Source organism: Lathamus discolor, chromosome 3 (genome assembly GCF_037157495.1).
Source record: "Lathamus discolor isolate bLatDis1 chromosome 3, bLatDis1.hap1, whole genome shotgun sequence".
Lineage (NCBI taxonomy): Eukaryota > Metazoa > Chordata > Aves > Psittaciformes > Psittacidae > Lathamus > Lathamus discolor.
In genome coordinates, this window is record NC_088886.1 from 109,057,202 (window position 1) to 109,077,986 (window position 20,785).

General features: G+C 37.9%; 1 protein-coding gene across 5 annotated transcripts in view; it reads left to right on the forward strand.

Moving 5' to 3' along the window:
• Window positions 1-20,785, forward strand: part of PCDH15 (protocadherin related 15) — a 464,553-nt gene that overhangs the window by 308,118 nt on the left and 135,650 nt on the right. For all 5 annotated transcript variants that reach the window (XM_065671106.1, XM_065671105.1, XM_065671103.1 and 2 more), the window contains one exon: window positions 9,904-10,032. In XM_065671106.1, the coding sequence (XP_065527178.1) occupies window positions 9,904-10,032 (129 nt within the window). The remainder of the gene's footprint in view (window positions 1-9,903; window positions 10,033-20,785) is intronic.

Consider the following 20,785-nt stretch of genomic DNA (forward strand, 5'->3'; position numbering starts at 1 on the left):
ATCTATTTTTGTGTGTTTGACAGCTTTTCCTTTTTTTTTTTTTTTTTTTCCTCACCCCCTCTCTGGCTTTTTCTAATCTTTATTTTTCATTAATGTAATTATTGACAAGCTCCAGCCTTGTCTTTCCCTTCAGCCTCACTCTCTTCTTTCTCCTGCATTTCTTTGCATTCCAGCTGTCCATTTCTTCTTTATAACTTGGAGAGGAGTAGAGGGTCAGTAGATACCTCTTTTAAAGCTCTTGTGCCCTACACTGGAAGGAATCAAGGTCTGAAAATACCTGAAGGCTTGCAGCCTTGCTGATAGGAAAATCGCTTCCACATGGCCTAGTGGACATTGTTTGTTGTGGGTATGCAGCTTCTCTGTATTCAAAAAGGTTAGTGAACAGGACTGTAACAAGTTGTGCATATATACCCATTGCTTTTTCAGACTTTGGCACTTCACTGTCATCCAATATTAGATTCCCATTAGCAACATCTTAGCTGTCACTTTCCTGGAGCTGAACTTAGACAGCATGCAATTTACCTGTTATGTAGTTAATGTATATTTTATTCTGGTACTTATCACTCCTAGTATCTTAAGATCTAAGCATCTGTTTCCCCTGTTTGGTAAAGAATAGCCATTATTTTGGATATCATAATTTTAAATGTAGTTTTCTTTAACTGAATATAGACAAGTCCTGATATGTAGATCAGAATCATTATTTGCAGTTTCTTTTTTGATCAAAAAAGGCCTTGGGCTTTGCTTCAGATCTTACTATTTGCAAACTCACATCTAGAGACAATAACGTTTACCTTGGAGTTTGTCTAAATTAATAAACTTGCTTGACATCAGAGCTAAGAATGTTTCCTCTCCGAGGCATAGAATGCTTTCATCAATATCCAACTTCAACTTAAATGGCAGGGTACAAATAAAATAAGTCACAAGTGAAATTAGCTTCAAATTTATCATCCGTAACGTTTATCAGGGCTTGGCATACTTAGGACAAAAGATATTTGTGGTAGTGATGTAAATGTTACATTTATTGCTTAGGGAAGAATTACATATGTATGAATTATTTTAGTGGCCCTAAGAAAGCCATAAATTGCAGCTGATGATCTTTTGTTTGACTTGTATTTATTATAAAAGAGAAGTAAACACCGTTTTGTTGTGGTTTAAGCCCAGCCGGTAACTCAGAACCATGCAGCCGCTCACTCACTTCCCCTCTTCTGCCCCACTCACAGAGGAATGGGGAGGAGAATCAAAAGAATGTAACTCCCATGGGTTGAGATAAGAACAGTCCAGTAACTAAGGTATAATACAAAACTACTGCTACCACCAATAATAATGATGATAAGGGAAATAACAAGGGGAGAGAATATAAATCTAAAAAGGGAAAAGGAAAAGCAAACAATAAACACAAGTGGTGTACAGTACAATTGCTCCTCACCTGCCGACCAATACCCAGCCTGACCCGAGCAGCAATCTGCCCTTCCAGGTAACTGCCCCCAGTTTATATGCTGGGCGTGATGTGCTGTGGTATGGAATACCCTTTTGGCCAGTTTGGGTCAAGTGTACTGTCTTTGTTTCCTGTCAGCTTCGTGTGCCCCTTCTCACTAGCAGAGCATAAGACCAAAAAGTCCTTGGTCAGAGTAAACATTATTTAGCAACAACTAAGAACATTGGTGTTACCAGTGTTGTTCTCAGACTAAAGTCGAACACACAGCACTGCCACCATCTACTAAGAAGGAGATAAACAACTGTTAAAGCTGAACCCAGAGCAGGTTTACATCACTAATGAATAGGAAATGCCTGATACAAGGCTGTACTACTCTTTCCCTGCGTGAATTTCCAGTAATAGCTTCAACGCTCCTTTCAAAATCATACTTGACAAATCTTTGTAGAAATGTCTAGTTTTAAAACAGCCAAGGCAGATTTTTATCCTTACTGTATTATCTTAGTATTTGCACGAGGAATATCCATTCAGTTAATACATAAAACAAGTTGTGAATTAGATGTCTTTCTCATTACTTTAGGGAACCACTCGAGTTTGTTTAAAGATTTTAGCGGTAATTAAACATATGTCAAGAGCTTGAGTGAAACAGCAGCTCTGTTACATGAGAGTTTGTTTTACTGTCTTTTAGGATCCCCTACAAAACACTGCAACTTTTCACAATTCCTGTAGAAATCTGTAAAGTTTGCTTTTGTTCTGAAGTACATAATGAACAAAATAGTGTGTATACATTCAAGGGGGCAAATTAAATTAAACTAGCTGCATATGTTTTTATTCAAATATCTTTTCTTCAAACATCATCTTTTTCAGTTTGTTTTCTCCAAGATTTGCAATGAAAAATCTGCTCTCTGATGCTGGTAAGCACTGACTTATTTTTACTCTGACATATGCAGGTCACCTTGCAATGGTACAAGACTAGAGGCAAACAAAGAGGACAGTGATGTTTTAGGGAGTTGGGATGTAGGTTACAGATACACATCACAGCACTTCGTGTATGAGAACAAGTGAAGGAAGAGATAGCACACATTTTTATTGTATTTTGAAGGTATGAGATATCCAATGCAGCTGTATTTTTTCCTTTGCTAACAAAACAAGAAAGCTGGCTTTGCAGAACTAAATAGGCCTCCAATTGGAACTTGTCTTCAAATAGAACTTTTGCTGCTTTGATAGTCAAAGGTGAAAATTATTCTTACAAATCCTTATGCTCTTCATTACTGACTTGAAAAATTTTGACGTGATATTGTGACAAACTTAAAAGCATCACTACCTCCCTGCAAGTGTGCTGGAGGTTTCCCTGGGGGAAGTTTTTAGGCTAGTGACAGAAGAAATGGAGTTTATGTGACAGTGGGAGTGATCCTAGGCAGCCACTGTTACTTGCAGTTGGAAGTGATTATAACAAATGGTAGGCTTCTCTAATAGTATAAGAAACTGAGCTTCATACAAAATCTGGTTACCCTTTCTCAGTATGTTTACTTTCACCCTCTCTGCAGTGCGCGTTTTCATCCCCAAAGCATCCATTCACTACCTGTGGTCTTTCTCCCCTCTTGACTACTATGCCAAATAGTTACTTGACTCCTTTAAGAAAGTGTATGCCCCATAGTCTACTTGCTTGCCTTTTTTTCTGTTCTGGTGACAGACTGAAAAAAGGTTATGGCTAGCCCTGAACTTCTAAGCAATGATTATTTAGTCAATGCAATTTTAGTGTTGCCGGTGACTTTTTACATTATGTACAGGATGGATGATCATGTTGTTACCAATACCGATCTGTGCTGCAGTTCTGAATAAACCACTGTAATTTATTCTAGTTGTCTAATAAAGGCTATTACAGTCTTAAGCTACAGCTTGCAGAGAGCTTAAGCAAATCTTTGGAGCCATCTAATGGGGATATAAAAACGATTTTATTTAATAATCTTCATTTATAGCAGTTTCTGATGTTAATGGCAGAACTTCTGCTTTATGCATCTCAAAGTCATAAAGGTAGCCAACGGATGACTGCTTCGTGTAAAAGGTTGACATTGCTCTATCAGTGGAATAACAAATGTTTCCCATAGCAAATCTTTTGAGTATTCCATTATTCTTTCTCAGTTTCAGAGTTTGTGGTGGAAGAGAGCACACGGACATTGCTGCTAACCCAGAGTTTGTTTTGAATGCCCTACTTGGTCATCCTGACACTGAATTCACTTTTGATAGTTTGTTAAATTGTGACTAATACGAAAAGTAGTATTATTTGAAATGTTGTTCTTATTACAGGATCTTATTTTAGTACCTTTGGAAGTTTAAGAAGAACGGAAAACTCAAATTATAAAATAATTTTCCTGCTCGGCATCTCAATAAATCTTATTCCTTTGCAAAAGAAAAATTGCTTTTTTAATTCATAAGTGAAAACTTTAAGTGTGAATTGAGACTCAGTAACAAGTGGAGCACTATCGTGTGTGGCTGTGTTGGCTGGCAGGTAAGGTAGGATGCCTAAGATGAGTAAAAGTATTGCCATCAATTTCAAAAATACAAACATTCTTAGATAATAGAAGAGTTGGGAAATGATTCTGTCTCTTCTCCCACCTCCCTCTCTCCCTTCTCTACAAACTTTCTTTTTTTTTTTCTTTTTTTTTTTTTTTTTCCTTTTTTCTTTCTTGCAAAACTAAGCCAAGTAAAAACTTTTCAGTTTTTCCAATGCTTGTTGGTCTGGGGGTTAGTCTGACCTAGAATCCCTTAGCACCCATGACATTACAGAATAACCTATAGAATAATTCAAAAAAGCTTTCAGCATTCACATACACAGGTCAGGCTGGTAGCTGATTTATTGATTTTTTTCAGGTAATCCCTATCTAATGATATAAAGGCATCAAAACCTTGTTTCTTTATATTCTTATCCAGGGAGTGCTGAGACAGATTCCCTGTACCTGTCTATGATGTGAAGACAAGCTGGAGCACAGCATGTAGAAAACGCTTTTGCTTCATCATGCTGAAATGCTCTCGTTGTCCACGTGGCGAGAAGCTATTCCTTATGTCCAGCCTGAACCTCTCTTGCTTTGCTTTACACTTGTTTTGTCTCTTGACACTAAGTATACAGGTATGGTCTTCTGAGGGCTGAGCAGAGAGGGTAATCCCTTCCTTTCGTCTCCAGGCTAGTCTCCTGTCCATACAGCCCATGAGCTTCTGGTTTCTGTTGTTGCCAGGTCACGCAGCTACTCCTGCTCTACTCACTGTTTGCTGACAATCACAGGCTTCCCACAGAGCTGCTCTCAGCTAGGCAGGCCTTTGCCCAGGTACCTGTGAGGGTCTTGGTCCATTCCAGGGCCAGGCCTGGGCATTTGTCCTTGCTGAATTTCACACAGTTCCTCTTGGCCCATTTCTCAGCTGTTCCACATCCCTTCTGAATGGTAGCCCTGCCCTCCAGTGTATTGACTGTTATCACCAGTTCAGTGTCACCTGCACACTTGAGGAGAGTGTGCTTCATTACCTCCTCTACATAATTGATAAAGATTTTAAAAAGGACCTTAAAATTAATCTTAAAATTGAGGCTATTTTAAGCAGAGTTCAGCCTCCACTGCTGCCTCCACAGTCTCCTCTTAGGTGAAATCTGAGACTTTTTTGATACTTCAGATGACCACTTCTACATGTATTCCAGTATTTCAGGAAGCTCTGTATTTCTAATATTATAATTATTGTGTTTCAAGAAGACTTGAAGGAGAAGAAAGGTTTCCTTTTGTGTTCAAGACATAAAAGTATTGCTGCAGGGTCCTGTTGTTAATAGCATGCTTCCAGACCAGAGAGTTCCCTGGATTTAGAAAAACACTGTCAGTTAGGAGAAGAGCTTGTAAGAGTTCCTTGTAACATGCTGCTACGTTTGACTCAAGTATGTGAACCACCCCCTGGCATGCACTTAGGTACATAAGTTAGACCTGTAAGTAATTTACAACCGTGACTTTATGTTCAGCAATTGATTCAGAAGTTATCAGATGCAGTGAGTCATCCAAACTAAACTATGTTTAGTTTGTCATCCAAACTAAACTATCTAGAAGTTATCCATGTGATAACTTGGATATCACATGAATGAGTGTCATCCAAACTAAACTATCTAGAAAAAGGGCAAGAAGGAGAACCCCAGAAAATACACGCCTGTCAGCTTGACCTCAGTGCCAGGGAAAGGTCATGGAGCAAAGATCACACAGCATGTGTGGCAAAACTGGAGGATCTGACCTAGTCAGCATGGGTTCATGAAGGGCCGGTGCTGCTTGATCAGCCTGATCTCCTTCTATGACAAGGTCACCTGCCTGGTTGATAAGAATAAGGCTGTAGACATTGTCTGTTTGGACTTCACTAAAGCATTTGACACTGTCTCCCACTGTCTCCCACTGGAGAAACTAGCTGCTCAAGGCCTGAATATGTGTATTCTTCACTGGGTTGATGGCAGAACCCCAAAAATGGTGATAAATGGAGTTGCCTCTCATTGGCAACCAGCCACTAGTGGTGTCTTTCAGGACTTGGTACTGGGACCAGTCTTGTTTAATGTCTTTATTGATGGTCTGGATGAAGAGATCGAGTGCAGCCTCAGTAAATTTGCAGATGATACCCAGTTGGGTGGGAGTGTTGGTCTACACTCTTCTGTAGGAAGGCTGTGCAGAGGGATCTGGATAGACTGGATAGATGGGCTGTGACCGGTGGTATGAGGTTCAACAAGGTAAGGTGCTGAGTCCTGCACCTGGGCCGCAATAATCCCATGCAATGCTCTGGACTGTGGGAAGAGTGGCTGAAAAGCGGCTCAGTGGAAAAGGACCTGGGGGTGCTGAATGACAGCTGGCTGAACATGAGCCAGCTCGTGTCTAGGCAGCCAAGAAGGCCAATGGCATCCTGGCCTGTATCAGAAATAGTGTGGCCAGCAGGACCAGGGCAGAGATCATCCCCCTGTGCTGCCTCTCAAATACTGTGTTGAGTTCTGGGCCCTTCACTACAAGAGAGATAGTGAACTGGTGGAGTGGGTCCAGATAAAGACAGCAAAGCTGGTGAAGGGCCTGGAACACAAGTCTTATGAGGAGTGGCTGGGGGAACTGGGCTAGTTTAGTCTGGAGAAGAGAAAGCTCAAGGGGAGACCTTATCACTCTTGACAGCTATCTGAAGGGAGGTTGTAGTGAGGTGGGGATCGGTCTCTTTTCCCAAGTAACAAGTGATACAACAAGAGGTAACAGCCTCAACCTGCACCAGGTGGGGTTTAGGCTGGATATTAGGAAAGACTTTTTTGCTGGAAAGGTAGTCAGTTATTGGAACAGGCTGCCCAGGGAAGTGGTGGAGCTTCCCTGGAAGCCTTCAAACTGTGTAGATGAGGCCCTTAGTGACATAGTTTAGTGGTGGTCTTGACAGTCCTGTGGGAATGGTTGGACTTGATGATCTTAAAGGTCTTTTACAACCTAGTGTCTGCACACACCACAGATTATCAGATGCATCCCGTTAAAATTCTCTTGAATGAAAAAGAAGTATTTTCAAAATGAGAATTACTCACTGTCTTAAGCCAGTGGGTTTTTCTATGCCATATTTCTCTTAGTTTATTAAATCTAAGAGGTTTTATTACCTTGTATTTTGTGGAATCAAGTTAGCTTCGGAAGGTTGATTTACATTCAGTGAGCGTTGCTCATAAGAGCAAACGTTTGGAGTGGTTTTTTGTGACAATGACGCATAAGTTGTAAAGTACATTTTCCTTATAGAAATTGAATGTGAGAATGGAAGTTTCAGAAAAAAAAATAACAAATAACTGAGCATAAGCAAATATAAGAAGCCAGCTTGAAAGCATCTTTTTGTTTGTTTTGAAGTATTCTGTATTCATTACTTTTTCAGTATTAAGTACTTACTGTATTTTTATTGTGGAACAAATATGTTTTCTACATTTGCTTCCATAGAAAAACTGTAGAAAAACTCCCACTCTGAAAGAGCTGTATTGTGCCTGGGTATTACTTATGCCACTTGTGTGTGTTTGGCATCCGCTCTTTTCTGTGCCAGTATCAAGAGGGATTGCTAAGGAAGCCTTGTAGCACAGGTATCACCTCAATGAGTATGTGGGACACAGCAAATGTGCCAGCCAGATTTATAGCTGTGAAGAGGCAGCTGACTCCAGTACCACTGGCTGGGCTGCTTGCCAAGTCTGAGGATTTGGAAAGAGAAGGAGATTGACTTGTTACAGGATCTCTCCTGCAGAGAGTAAGTTATCAGATTGAACTGGTGATGCATCAATGAAAGCACGACCAAACACTATTAAGATAGTGAGTACATTAGTTGTTCTTTGCAAGTGCTTTTCCCATGTGGCAGAAATAAGAAACTTGACCCTTCATGAAAATTAGACAGCAATCTGCATTTATTTGCTGTGGGCAGTTACTGTGGGAACCTGTGAAGGTGTAAAACTACTTGAGGTTTATTAAATGGGAGGTACTTCACCGGAAGTTGTTTCTGAAAAGCATACAAAGATGCAGCTTCACATTCAGACTTCTTAATCTTTAATTTTTTATTTTTTTTTAAAGAGGGTGGTTAAAGGTTTCTTTATGAAAACTGTGAGATACCACTAACAGGTTGGTTAGTCTCCGCTAAAGCAAGAGACTTTTTTCAGGAGTTAGTGGCATCTGCACAGTATAATTGCCATTACTGTAACGTCGTATGGATTTTGTTCGATGTAGCTTGATACAAAGTAGTGTGGTATCAGAAGCCATCTAGATACAACACAGTAAAGCCGATTTAATACACTGTGTTTGATTTTACAGTGCATTTCACAGTAACAGTGTACCCATCATTACAAATATTACTGTCACTAGGGGAATAGTGCAAAACTGTCTGGACAACCAGCATTAGCAATCTGCGGCAATGAGGCATCAGTATTAAACTTCACATGCTTCTGGCATCCATCTCCCTTACTATACTTGTCTAACAAGCTGTATTTATAGAATAAGATAGTTCTATTTTCTTTTCATATGAACTGAATGGAACACTGAAGGAAGCATTCATGCACTACTGACACTGTGTTACAATGCCAGGTTAGCCTGCTCATCCACTGCTCCATCAGCACTGGTTTACACCACTATCAGTCATTGCCAGATGCTAATATGTCTTGCTCATGGAGAAGATGCTGTAGCCTCTGGACTCTCTGTGCCTGTGCTTCTATGTTCTTGCAACGAAAGGCTTTCCTAGTGTATAATTTCAATCTTCCTTACTGTGTTTTTTGCCTAGAAGCATTTCTCTTTGGTGGATGAGGAGTACCGATCATTCTTTCTGTTTGCAACCCTTGTTACAGGCCACAGAAACTTGCAGTGTTAGCCTCAGATAATAAGGTTGAAAAACAGAAAGAAAGGCATGTTTCTATTGCTCTTGCCACAATGCTTAAACTCATGGGGCTCAAACTGAGCTATTTCATCTCAATGCAAAACTCTTCAACTTGAGAAACAGAGAAGAGATACCAATGCTTAGGCATATTCTGAAATAACTAACAGCTTGAAGTAACTAGCATTAGTCAATGTATCTGCTGTGATCTTAAACTGTGATAAACCTGAAGTTATAGTTCACAATGATACTTGCTGCTGTGTTAGATTTGAATTTATGGAATGAAAGTGTCTTTGATAGCAAAGATGTTAGCATTTTATGAATTAAGATATAGTAGTGTATTACAATAATGTATTAAATACAACAGTGTGGCATTTTGTGACTGAAATGGTATCTAGGACCAGTGAAAAGGGGTCTGACTTAAGCTGTGAAGATCTGCAAACAAAATATTTCACTTTCCAGTTGCTTTGATTTGTATAGAAAATTTCAGTAGGCAGCACAGATACGTTTTGTTGAAATTGAATATGTGTTAAATATAGTTGCTTATGCTGTACTCAGTGGGCACCTCTCTGTATGTTAAAGTTGATGTCCCAGTGCTTGATAACATGTCAGTGTGATATGGGTGAAGGATGATACGGAGACATGAGCTGATACTGACTGAGCTCCCCATGATGCTGTGGTAACATGATTGTGCCAGCTAAGAGGCTGACTAATCATCTAAGCTAATCATTATAGTATCATAGTTGGTTAGTAAAATCAGTACTTTCTTTCCAAATTTATAGTTCTGGCAAATTTTGATATTTCTAGATTTTTCCCCTACTCAGAATGGATCATCCTTAAAATACATATAAGAAATAAAGTTATCTGATATCCTTTGTGCATCTCTGATCTATTATTCAGTCTCAAGTCTGTTTTGTCTTATAAGACATGTAGAAATAAACTCTTCAAATGAATAATGACTCCTGTTTCACAAAACCATGAAAAAAAATTGATAGCCTGTTTATCTGTGATTCTGTACTGGATCATTCTAATACATAGCAGTAAGGTTGCTGAGCAGTTGTAATCTGTGCAATTGTAAAATAAAGATAATTTGTTCATAATGTTATCTTTCTCTGTAGACCTCAACTGCTACCGTTAATATAGTGGTGACGGATGTAAATGACAATGGGCCAGTGTTTGATATGTTTCTACCTAAAAACCTGTCTGTACAGGAAGAGGAAGCCAATGCTTTTGTTGGTCAAGTAAGGGTAAGTTATTAACTGTGAAGAGTTAAATTGTTTATTACCCAAACTGCCCAGGCAATTAGGAATGACCACAAAATAATTGTGCCTTAGACTAACTCACATCAAAATGTGTTGGGTTTAAACTCAAACTGTCTATTGTCAGTTGTATTGTCAACTGTCTATTGTATATGCTTTTATGCTTCTTTTCTATGCTTAATATCTAAAGAGCTTTTTTCATTTATGTAGCACATTAAAATACTGGTTTTGAAGGCACACCAGTGTAAGAGATTTCTTGTAAGATATTTACAGTGTTATGTTGTTGCCATGTTTTTATACTCTTACTGATTTATTTTAAAATATTTTTCTAGCGTACTGAAAGAGTGATATATATGTATATGGAGTTGTCACACATATAGAAAATTTTAAGGCCATTAAAGGGGAAAAACAGTTAAACTGTTGACTGAAATAATTGATCACCTGTCATGGAAATAGCTGGCGCTTGAAGCATGCATCACTTTTTTTTGGAAAAGTAATTTTTTTCTAAGATCAGGTGAAAGAAGGAAGTATGAATTGTTTGGGGTTTTTTTTACTATTAGTTGAATATAGTGTTTCATATTTCCTTCGGTGATTGAATAACTTTGTGGGTTACCATGAAGGCTGGATGCAGTAAGAGCAGCAGGTAAAAGATAAATTTGGAAACACATTTTCTCAGGAAGTTAGGCAAAAAAATCTGCCTGTCTTTCCAGTAGCAACCATAGTAATAAAAAAATGGGAGCTCCTTAACTGCTGTATTAGCAGTACCTTCAGAAAGAATAGAACATTTTGGATATCATAGGAACCAGATTGGAAGGCATATAACCATAATAACCATGTCTCTCCAAATTTATATTGTTCACTAAGACATCCATCAGTGTTTCTTGTCTATCATCTTTCTTGTTAATGTTGTGTTGTTTTTGTGGGAACTTCAATTATTTTCTGGTATTTAGAAGTTTAAAAAAATGCTTTTTCGGGATTTTGAGTTTCCTTCCAATTTTCCTTCCTTCCAAGTTTGAGTTTCCTTCCAATTTTGTTCATTCAAGTTTAATTTCATTCAAGTTATACTTTAGGTTTTGTAGACTTCTTCAGTACAGTTCCAATTATACTTATGCTGAAATGGTTCTACATATGTCTGTGCTGTGCTTGCTGGTACCATTAAAGGTGTGGGTACTGTGCTGAAGCAGTTCAAGCTCAGGTGTAATTTTTAAGGGAAATAACTTTTGTCAGTATTGATGAAGACTACAATTTTCCAATTTTTTTTTTTTTTTTAATGACTGATTGAAATTTCAGGCATGTCAAAGGCTGTTTTGAAGCCTTGGACATATAGAAATTAGGATCCCCACAATTAAATCAGTTTTCATAAATTGGTAAGTTATTGGTTTGGGTTTTGTCATTGTATTTATCTTATATGGTCATCTTTCATTTTGCATCCTAAACTGTGTGACATGATGTTTCAGATCAGTAACAAATATCTTTAAAATTAATTCTGAGTTTTGTCAAGTGCCCTCAAGGTGTAATAATCTACTCAAACACTAGATTGAGAAAATAAAACAAGTTATTGCAATAGAACCTCTCTGTCTTGTAAATTAGTATAATTTCTAAGTTGTGTTGAAGTGAGAATATATAATGAAATTTTGTAATAGCTTATTCCTAGTTGTGGAATGACAGAAACTGGTTATGTCATTCATTGTCACATTTATCACCAGTCCTAATTCCCAGCTGTTGTGGTTTAATCCCAGATGGCAACTAAATGCCATGCAGCCTGTAGCTCACCCACCCCACACCACCGGCGGGATGGGGAGGAGAATCAAAAAACAGGTGAAACCCTTGGGTTGAGACAAGAACCATTTAAAAATTAAAATAAATAAAGTACAATAGAATATTACTACTAATATAACAAGGAGAGAGAGAGAGATAAAACTAAGAAAGCAACAAGCAATACTGATGCACAACACAATTGCTCACCATCCACTGACAGATATTCATCCTGACCTGAGCAGCCGTTGGTCCGTCCTGGGTAACTCCCCCCCAGTTTATGTACTCGACATGACATGCTGTGGTATGGAATACCCCTTTGGCTAATTTGGGTCAGGTGTCCTGTCTCTGTTTCCTCCCAGCTTCCTCTGCCCCCTCCTGAGAGACTGAGAAGTCCTTGACTTAGGGTAAGCATTACTTGCAACAACTAAAACATCGGTGTGCTATCAACATTTATTCTTAGGTTAAAGCCAAAACATAGCACTGCACCAGCTACTAGGAAGAAAATGAACTCTGTCCAGCTGAAACCAGGCCACCAGTATCTGTATGGAAAAAGCTTTCACTTTAAAGCACAAATACTGAATGTAATTTCTACTGTTTCATATTCACAAATGCTAATAGATAGTATAGAAAAGAGTGATTTGGGCATTGTGAAATTTTTTCTTGCTTCAGTAAGATTATTGAAATAATGATGATATGTGTTTAGGTGTAGCTATGTTGTTTGAGGATATTCTTTAAAATCTGTAATAGCTTTTGTTATGTGCTTCACAGTACATTAGAACTGCAGTAGGTATGGCAAAGGTTTCTATGGGAATACATTGTGTATTAGAAGCTGTAATATGGGTAAAATATAAAGGCCTATTTTAGATGAAAATAGCCTGGTAAAAGAACGTAGTCCTTATTGTGTCATGCGTTTTCACTACCAAGAATTGAACCACTGACTGGCATGTCTGCTTTTCAGAATGCCTTTTACTATCTTCATTTGAAACAGAAACCTGAAATCCACCAGAGTAAGCAGTGAGATAAATGATTTAAAAACATAAAAAGCCCCAACCAAACCCCCAACCCCAAACCAAAAAACAACATGAAACCCCCAAACAAGTTCAGTGGTGTCTCTTTCCCTTTTGCATGTTGCCTTCCCATTTTTTATGGGGAAAAATATAGCAGTATACTACCTTAAAACCCAAAGAGATATGAACCCTGCTGTTTATTGAGGCAGAGGGCCTAGTGATACAGGATAGGTGCTCAACTACTTTGATGCCTCAGGGGGTTTTTTACAGGTAAGGTTTGGTATCAGGATCATCAGCTGCCTGAGCCCAGTGGTCAGTCTGGGGGAAGAAAGCATTACCCATTGAAGTTATGGGCTGCTTAAGGAAATAAGACATAAGCATAATACAACAGAATGATCTAGATGCTGAATGATTGACCAAACTGCCTTCAGAGGTTCCTCTCAACTGAATTAATTTTGTTTCAAATCAGCTCATTGTTTGAATATATTTTATAGTGAAATTCATTATTTTCTTTGTGCAAGATCACCAAAAAATCAATTCTTAAATGCTTTGATTGTTATGAGCAGCTACTTCCCCCCCCTCCCCCCCCCCCAGACCCAAATGCTAGTTGACTTGATAGTAATGCTGGTAGGTCTGAAAAATATTAATTCTATGATGTCAGTAAGTAGAAGGGTTAAGCTGTAACAAATTTATCAGTACCTAAATAAATATTAGAAATAATCTGGATGATGTGAAAAGTTATTGAAATGTTTTTCCCATTCTTGACATAGAGCTTCTCTTTCTTTCTTCTCATGAGACCACAAAACTTCATGTGTCTTGTCTGCTCATCTGTTTTAAACAAGTGATGAATTTCATTCACCACCCTTCTTTTGTTCTCTCTCCCTTAATACAGATAAGGTTATAAGCAATTTGGGGTATAAAACCAATTAGGTCAAATGCTCCCATGAATAACTCCTGCTGCAGACAAGAGATTTCTGTGCTCTGCTTTGTTTTCTTTGTTTTGAGTGGGAACTTAAAAGGTGTTCCTATAAGAGTTTACCTTTCCCAAGTAGATGTAGAACAAGGGCAGCGAAAGATTTTCTGTCAAAAAGCGGATAGCTTGTTACGGGCAGGGAGGCAATAGTCCCAGTATGAAGTGCTCTCACTCTGGCCACTCTGATGGCTCTTTGTCTGCCAGCTAGAGTTCCCGAAGGCACTCCACACAGGCATAGAAGTGCTTCCTGTGGGGATTTAAGTAGCATATGAATATTAAAAGAACAAAAGCTGGAAAGGATAAGGCTGGAAGTGTAGTGGGTGTATTTCAAATCCCTTTTATTTTACACAGTGTTGCCTAAATTGGGGCAGTTGGAGGTGTATTAGATTCCCTGCTCTTCTTTCATGTCTGATCATGGGGACCCCCAGCAAGACAGGAGGAAAATTGCTGCATGAAGTTCTCTACAAAAGACCAACAGGAAACAAAATGCTTCAAATGGGAAAATTGAAAATTAAATGCAGGCACCTTATTGTCTACTGCAGTCTAAAACAGCTGTAGGTCCTGCTGAAGATAGGACATCTGAATTATTCGTGTAGTATAGTGTATTATTTATCAGTACTAGGTACATAGGAGGTAAAAAGTGGGATGAAATTTAGGTGAGGATCAATGTATTAACTGCAAAATCGCATTCTTGTTCAGTGAAAGACAGTCCTGAGTAGTTTGTTACAGACTTCAAAAATGCAGTCTGTGGTTAAATAAGAAGCTGTTGACCTGATGGGGGCCCAGGAGAGAAAAACAAATCACTCAACTGAAGTTTTTGATCATCTGTTTTTTATATTTATCCATATTCTTTCACACACATCCATTGTTTGTTTATCGTAGGCATATTTTTGTGTCACTGATCAGTGCTGTTTGAAATCTCCAATGTTAACACTTTGGTATCAAGGGGAGATGAAAGAAAATGAGAAGGCAAATATGGATAAAGAATTACATGACAGTGGACAAACCAACCCCTGATCAGATATTCAAATATCACTGGACCTTAGATCTTCCCTAAAATTGAGACAGTATAAATAAGCTCCAATAATGAAAATGGCTTGCAAACACTGTGTCATCTAGTTTAGTTTTTAAGTGAGAAAAGAAATGCTTAAAGAAAGTAAGTTGCTATTTAGGATGGAACTATTCTAGCTATTGGAAAAGTGGGCTTTGGACGACTTTCTTAGACTGTACTGTACATTGGAAATATTTTGCTTTTCTATTTACATGATAAATAGAAATCCATACCTGTGATATATATATCTGATAACGTCTGTGCACTACAGAGAAAAAGCAAGGCAAAACTGCAAGGCAAAAAGGTGAGGCAGAGACTGTATGTGGCATCAGTCTTCTGACTAGACATTTTCGTTTAATGGCATAGAAGCATTTAAAATGTGTAAATAAGCAAACTGTCCCTTTTGAATACTAATGAAATGTAATTATGATGCCAATTTCCTAACAGAGCTTTTTGTCTGTGAATATCAGTGAATACTTACAAGCTTCTATTTTTATTTAAATTCTTAGGTTGGTAAACCATGCAAGTCTCATGATTTAAAGCTCAGTTTAAATTTCACAGATGTTGGTAAAGCTAATGGTGTTGGACTAAATGACCTCTGGAGAGCCCTTAAAACTACATGATTCTGTGTTTCTCTATACAGGAAAACTGCTTGAAATACTGATGAGCTATTACATTACAAGATTTTATTTTAAAAGTCTAGAAGGAATCTCTACCTGAATCACCATTATCATGTTTTCTGTGTGAAGCTCATAGAGTTGGGTGTGATTTCCCACAACCTACACTGTAGATTACACCTTGCCTCCATTATACGTAGCATCTAATAGAGGTAGAAACAATGCAAACAGCTGGCATTTTGAAGTCAGAATCCATAAAAATTAATCAGAATCTAAAATCACAGAATAATAGCATGGCAGATGGACCACAACAGAAAATTCTGACTTTTGTGTTTGGTTGCAATATGTGCATTTGTATCACTGTTATATCTGTTACCACTTGGTGGTATGACTACCACTGTGTCTGTGTGTGTAAGGATGGGGTGCGACTTTCCAGTGCAAAATAGCTCTTAAACTGTTATTCTTGAGCTTTGGTTTATGCTCATTTCTGTAAATTCCATGTAGTTTCTTGATTGGATCATCACAAGGTCATTTTGGTAGGACCTCATGGTATCATTTCTGTGCAAGCTTATAAAGCTGTCTACAGGGTAGTTTAGAGAGATCTTTGGAAAGGCTTTCAGCATCACCTCCCTTAAGATCCTTATAGGGATGCTGGTGAGATAGACTTTTATATTTTCACGTCAGATAAGAATTATTTCCAGTAGAGCGTGGATGTGCTCAAGTCTTGTTGCAAGTGCTTTTATTCTGTCTTCCTGCCCAGTCCATATCAGTATTTTCAGCCCTTAATACCTGATCATGGTGAAGGAATGGTAGCTTCTCTAAAACACTGTTTTGGATGTGCATGATAGGGCAAGCTTGTGCCAGCTTGTCTGAATGCCGCTTTTAAAATTGCGTGCAGAAGAAGTGCTGGGGTTTGCTTTTGGTTTAAGCTAAATGATATGCATCTTGCTTTCCTTAAAATGAAAATTCTTAGAGAATATCTTCTTTTTGACCTGGAAAGATGAAATATACAGGAAATGGTAATTTCTATGAATTTCACTGCTTATTTTAACTGAATTTTATCTTTCCCCTTAATAGTCAGGTTTTATAATTAGCTGTCACAATAATTATCAAAGGCAGCTTCTCTGCTTAGATGGTGAGAAGAAATGAAATGACAGTTGTTGCTGAACTCTGTCAACATTCCACATGATTTTAGTTGGATTTTTACCTCTTTGTTAACAAGCAATTTCATTTAGCCTCTTAAAAAAACAGAAGCTTGAAGTCCAGACCTGTGGCATAAGAAGAAATAGATGTGGTTGTAGATCTGTCCTATTTTTTTCCGTCTTAGACCAATAGTGCTAGGCAGGACTAGCTTTTTTCTGAAAACACCCTGACGGGTTGTACAGTTCGTGGAGGGTATTTTGCAGCATGCGGCTGCAGCCACACTCCCTTTGCTTTTTGGTGGTTTCTTGAACTTAGGTGAGTTTAAGAGACAAATCAAATAGGTTTAACATTTAGGTTACACGTTTGTGTATTATTTTACATCTTTGTCTTTACAGTAGTAACATTTGTGTTTTAATGCAGTGGAAATTTTGATACTTGTTACCAGAGAAGCATTTCAACCATTTTTGCATTCATGGTAGTTGATAGTTGAGAGTCCATGGATTTTTGGTATGAAAGGAATTCTTATTTTTGTCTGCCTGACAGCCTGCTGCATCCCAGTGTGGTTTTAAGCCCTTTCATCTATTTCAGCCTGATGCATATTAAATCTTCTGAATCAGTGGTTTTATGTCTCTAATACATGGCCATTTAGTATTTTGATGGCTGATTCTGTTTGTTTATATTTGGCTGTTCAGATTTCTGTCACTGGGGTAAGAAATTATGGCTTACCTGAGTTTACAGATTAGAATGGTTTGTACTGGGCTGCCAAACTTTTGGCTGTAGTCTGTCATTATACATGTTCTGTGACTTGAGTAATTGTCTAGATTAGTGATTCATTTTTTGAAGACTGCATCGTATAAGGAGAAGTTGAAGATTTTTCTTGTGCTGCATCAGATGTCTTTTTTCTAATATTCGTATCTTGTGGCCTTTATATCTGTAATTGATATAAGAAAACTAATTTCCTCCAAGTATTCTTCTGTGAACAAGCAAAGACAATAGAACACAACTGAAAGTGCTTTAGGAGTCTGACAGGTGAGACAAGTAGTTTCAAATCCAAAAGTTGGCTGTTATGTTCCAGCTTGAATTATAATCCTCTAATTAGGTAGTCTTATGACAAGAGACAGCAGCCTAGAGAAATGACAAAAATAACTTTAAAATGGATTAACATATTAGAGAAATGTTTGGAAGACCAGCCAAATCTGAAGATTTTAAACAACATATTTCATCTGTGATTTAGACAGCTTTGGTTTTTATATTTGCTGGTATGTATGTTCATTGGTTTAATCTCTGAATCACTTGATCATATCTATCAGTGCTAAAGAACATACTCATCATAAAAGCAGAATTTTTAATAATCTTTCAACTAAGAACAGGGACTGCAAGTTCCTAAATTTAAGATCTGATTGCATGCCAGATTGAAGAAAGTCTATTTTTAAGTGTTACAATGTGATTAACTTTTGTAGGAGGTTCCCCCGTCCATTAAATTATGTTTTTGCAGCCATGAGCTTTCCGATTTTCATTTATTTTAATTTATATTTGCTTGTAGAATTTAACTGTTCTTACTGTATATTTTTATTTAGAGTCACATTTAACTGGTTTCCAAACTAACCCTCCAGGTGTACTGGAATTGAAAATTTACCGTGTTACTTTTACCCTACCAAATTACACTAAATATAGTTATGAAAAAAATTATAAGCTGGTATGACTTGGTAAGCCATGGTAAGATACTTTTTCTTTTGAAAAGCTCCTGGAGGACATACTACAAAACCTGTAGTGTTTTTCAAAAGCATGTGTGGGTAAGGCATTAGTTGTTCTCTTGAAGAAGGAGTTGGCTTGGAATTTCAAGATAGCCAAAATTTAAGGGTGCTGCCTGTATTTCATTTTTGCCTCTCCAATTTTTTTAGACCAGCTACACCCAATTGGATTGGCCCAGCCAGTGATAAATCACTGAATTTACCCCCTGATATTACAGTATCCAATTTTATTTTATATTCTTTATCTTTCTTCATCAAGTAATTTTGTGCAGGCCAGTCATTCAGAACACTTTAGATTTATCACACATTGTAACTAAGTCTCTGACTCTTCTTGCAGTGTAACATTGAGTTTTGTGGCACGTCAGAATTTGTATAGCAGAATCAGTTACAAAGCCTCTGTATACTTCTGTTTGAGCATCAACACAGAATCAAAGCATTGTATAATTTTGTATCTGAAACTTGCACAAAGCCTGCAAGTCTCTAATTTTTTCTTTTCTTTGATTAATATAATTTAAATCTCATTTTTATAGGATGGTCTGTAGAAATTAACTCGTGTAGGTTTGGGGGCTGCAATGGAGTGTTGCAGCTATCTGTAATGGGCATACAGCGATACCATGTGTGTTTAGGAGCATGATTTATTAATTTAACTGCATTAAGCAAGAGAAAAAGTGTGTGTGAAACTATTGATAACACTGGACGGACAAAAGCATTTCCTTGTTTCTTTAGAACTTTTGACATTGTTTTAAGCCCAGGTGACAGAAATCTTTCAAAACTGTTAGTACCTTCTGATATTTTCATTTGCGTAGAGCATGTACTGAATGAAATAGGGAAATGAAAGATCTGCATCCCTCCCTCAAGCTGCAGAGTTTGCTGGAATACTGGAGAATGCTGGTCTCCTGAAATGGTGGAATGCTGGTCTCGTGTCAGAGATCAGGAGTTTTGCTGGGTGGGTAGGCATCATGGGGAACTTCTGCCCCTGAAAAAGACCCAAAAGAAAATTTAATCTGGAGATGGTTAGGTTGATGGCAGTGTGGTCCTTAAGAAGTGTTTCAACTTGCAGCTTTAATGAGGTGGATACCTGTTATGTTTGCCTCTGCTTTATGAACAAGTATGAATAACAACACACTGCCTTATTTTGCTGTTTTCTGGCTCCATCAGTCTGAGCATAAATCCTCAATTAACCTGCCTAAATCCTGTTACCCGTTGTGAGCACGAATTGTGGATATTAGCAGGAGTTTCTTTTGAAAAGAATGATAATGATATAATTAATGTTGTTGACATTTAAGCTCTTGTCATTATATTTCATAGTTAATGATTCTTCAAGAGATATTTTTGTAATTCAGATCTCCCAGATTCGTGTTTTCAAGCTGTTTGAGTTGGAGGAAGATAATTTGTTACTCTGGAACTCTGTTGGTTTATATTCATGAGGGTTTCTTAATGATGTTGAAACACGGTAATGCAAATTCAAACCTAGCACAACAGATAAAGGCTCTCACCTTGTAGATTATTGTATCTCCAATAAATGTGGGATATATTTTTTGGGGGAAATAAAATTATAATTCATTGATATTCCTAGGTTTCCGGCTTTTTTTCATCAGGCAGTACTTTATGTTAGCCCCAAGAGAGATGAAATGAGACTAGTCATGTAGATCTGAGTTACTAGAATAGTAGCAGTAGTTATTAGACACTCTTCAAAGGAGCATGCTTTTCCTAATTCCGAGTAAACATAATGAGATGGGAGAGGTAGAAATGTGTATCTTATCTTTCTGCATCTCTTGCAGCATAGGCAAGAACAGCCAGTAAGCAAGGGATAATTTTGTTTCTTTTCTTTCTTAAATCCAATTTATACCCCTGCAGATGCTCTCAGGTTAAAGAAAATAATTTACCTTCAACCTGTGTAAAGCAGTCTCCTCTATCCTGACTCCTTTTGTTTAGGCCACATTGACTTAAATGAATTTGTGAGCTCTTCAGTTGTGTAACACTGGTGTAGTAAATTTGCCTGTCAGGCTGCTTGAACCAGTTTCATTAAGAACAGAAGAAAACCTCCGAGCATGTAGAGGGATGGTTCTGAATTTTTCTTTTACTGGGAACAGCAAAATCATCTTAGCTTCCTGTCCTGAATTACTAAGTGTGCTGCATGTGATTGCAAGTGATCAAACACTAGAATGTGTTGGCAGATCTTGGAGATAATACAGTGAGTGGGAGCTCAAGTGTTGCGGTAGTGCTGGTGTGATGGTTGAGAGTTGCTCTCTTGCTTGTTGCCTCTACAAGCTCTCTTATTGCTCTCTTCTACCTCTACAAGTACTTGAACTAATAATTTTCTTCCCTTTTATAACTGTAGGGATGAGGGGAAGGAAGACTTTGGTTAGGGCTGGGTGCAAGAAAAAAAAAAAATCCAGCACAAAAACAAGGCAGAAATTAGTAGGTTCTTTTTTCAGTTG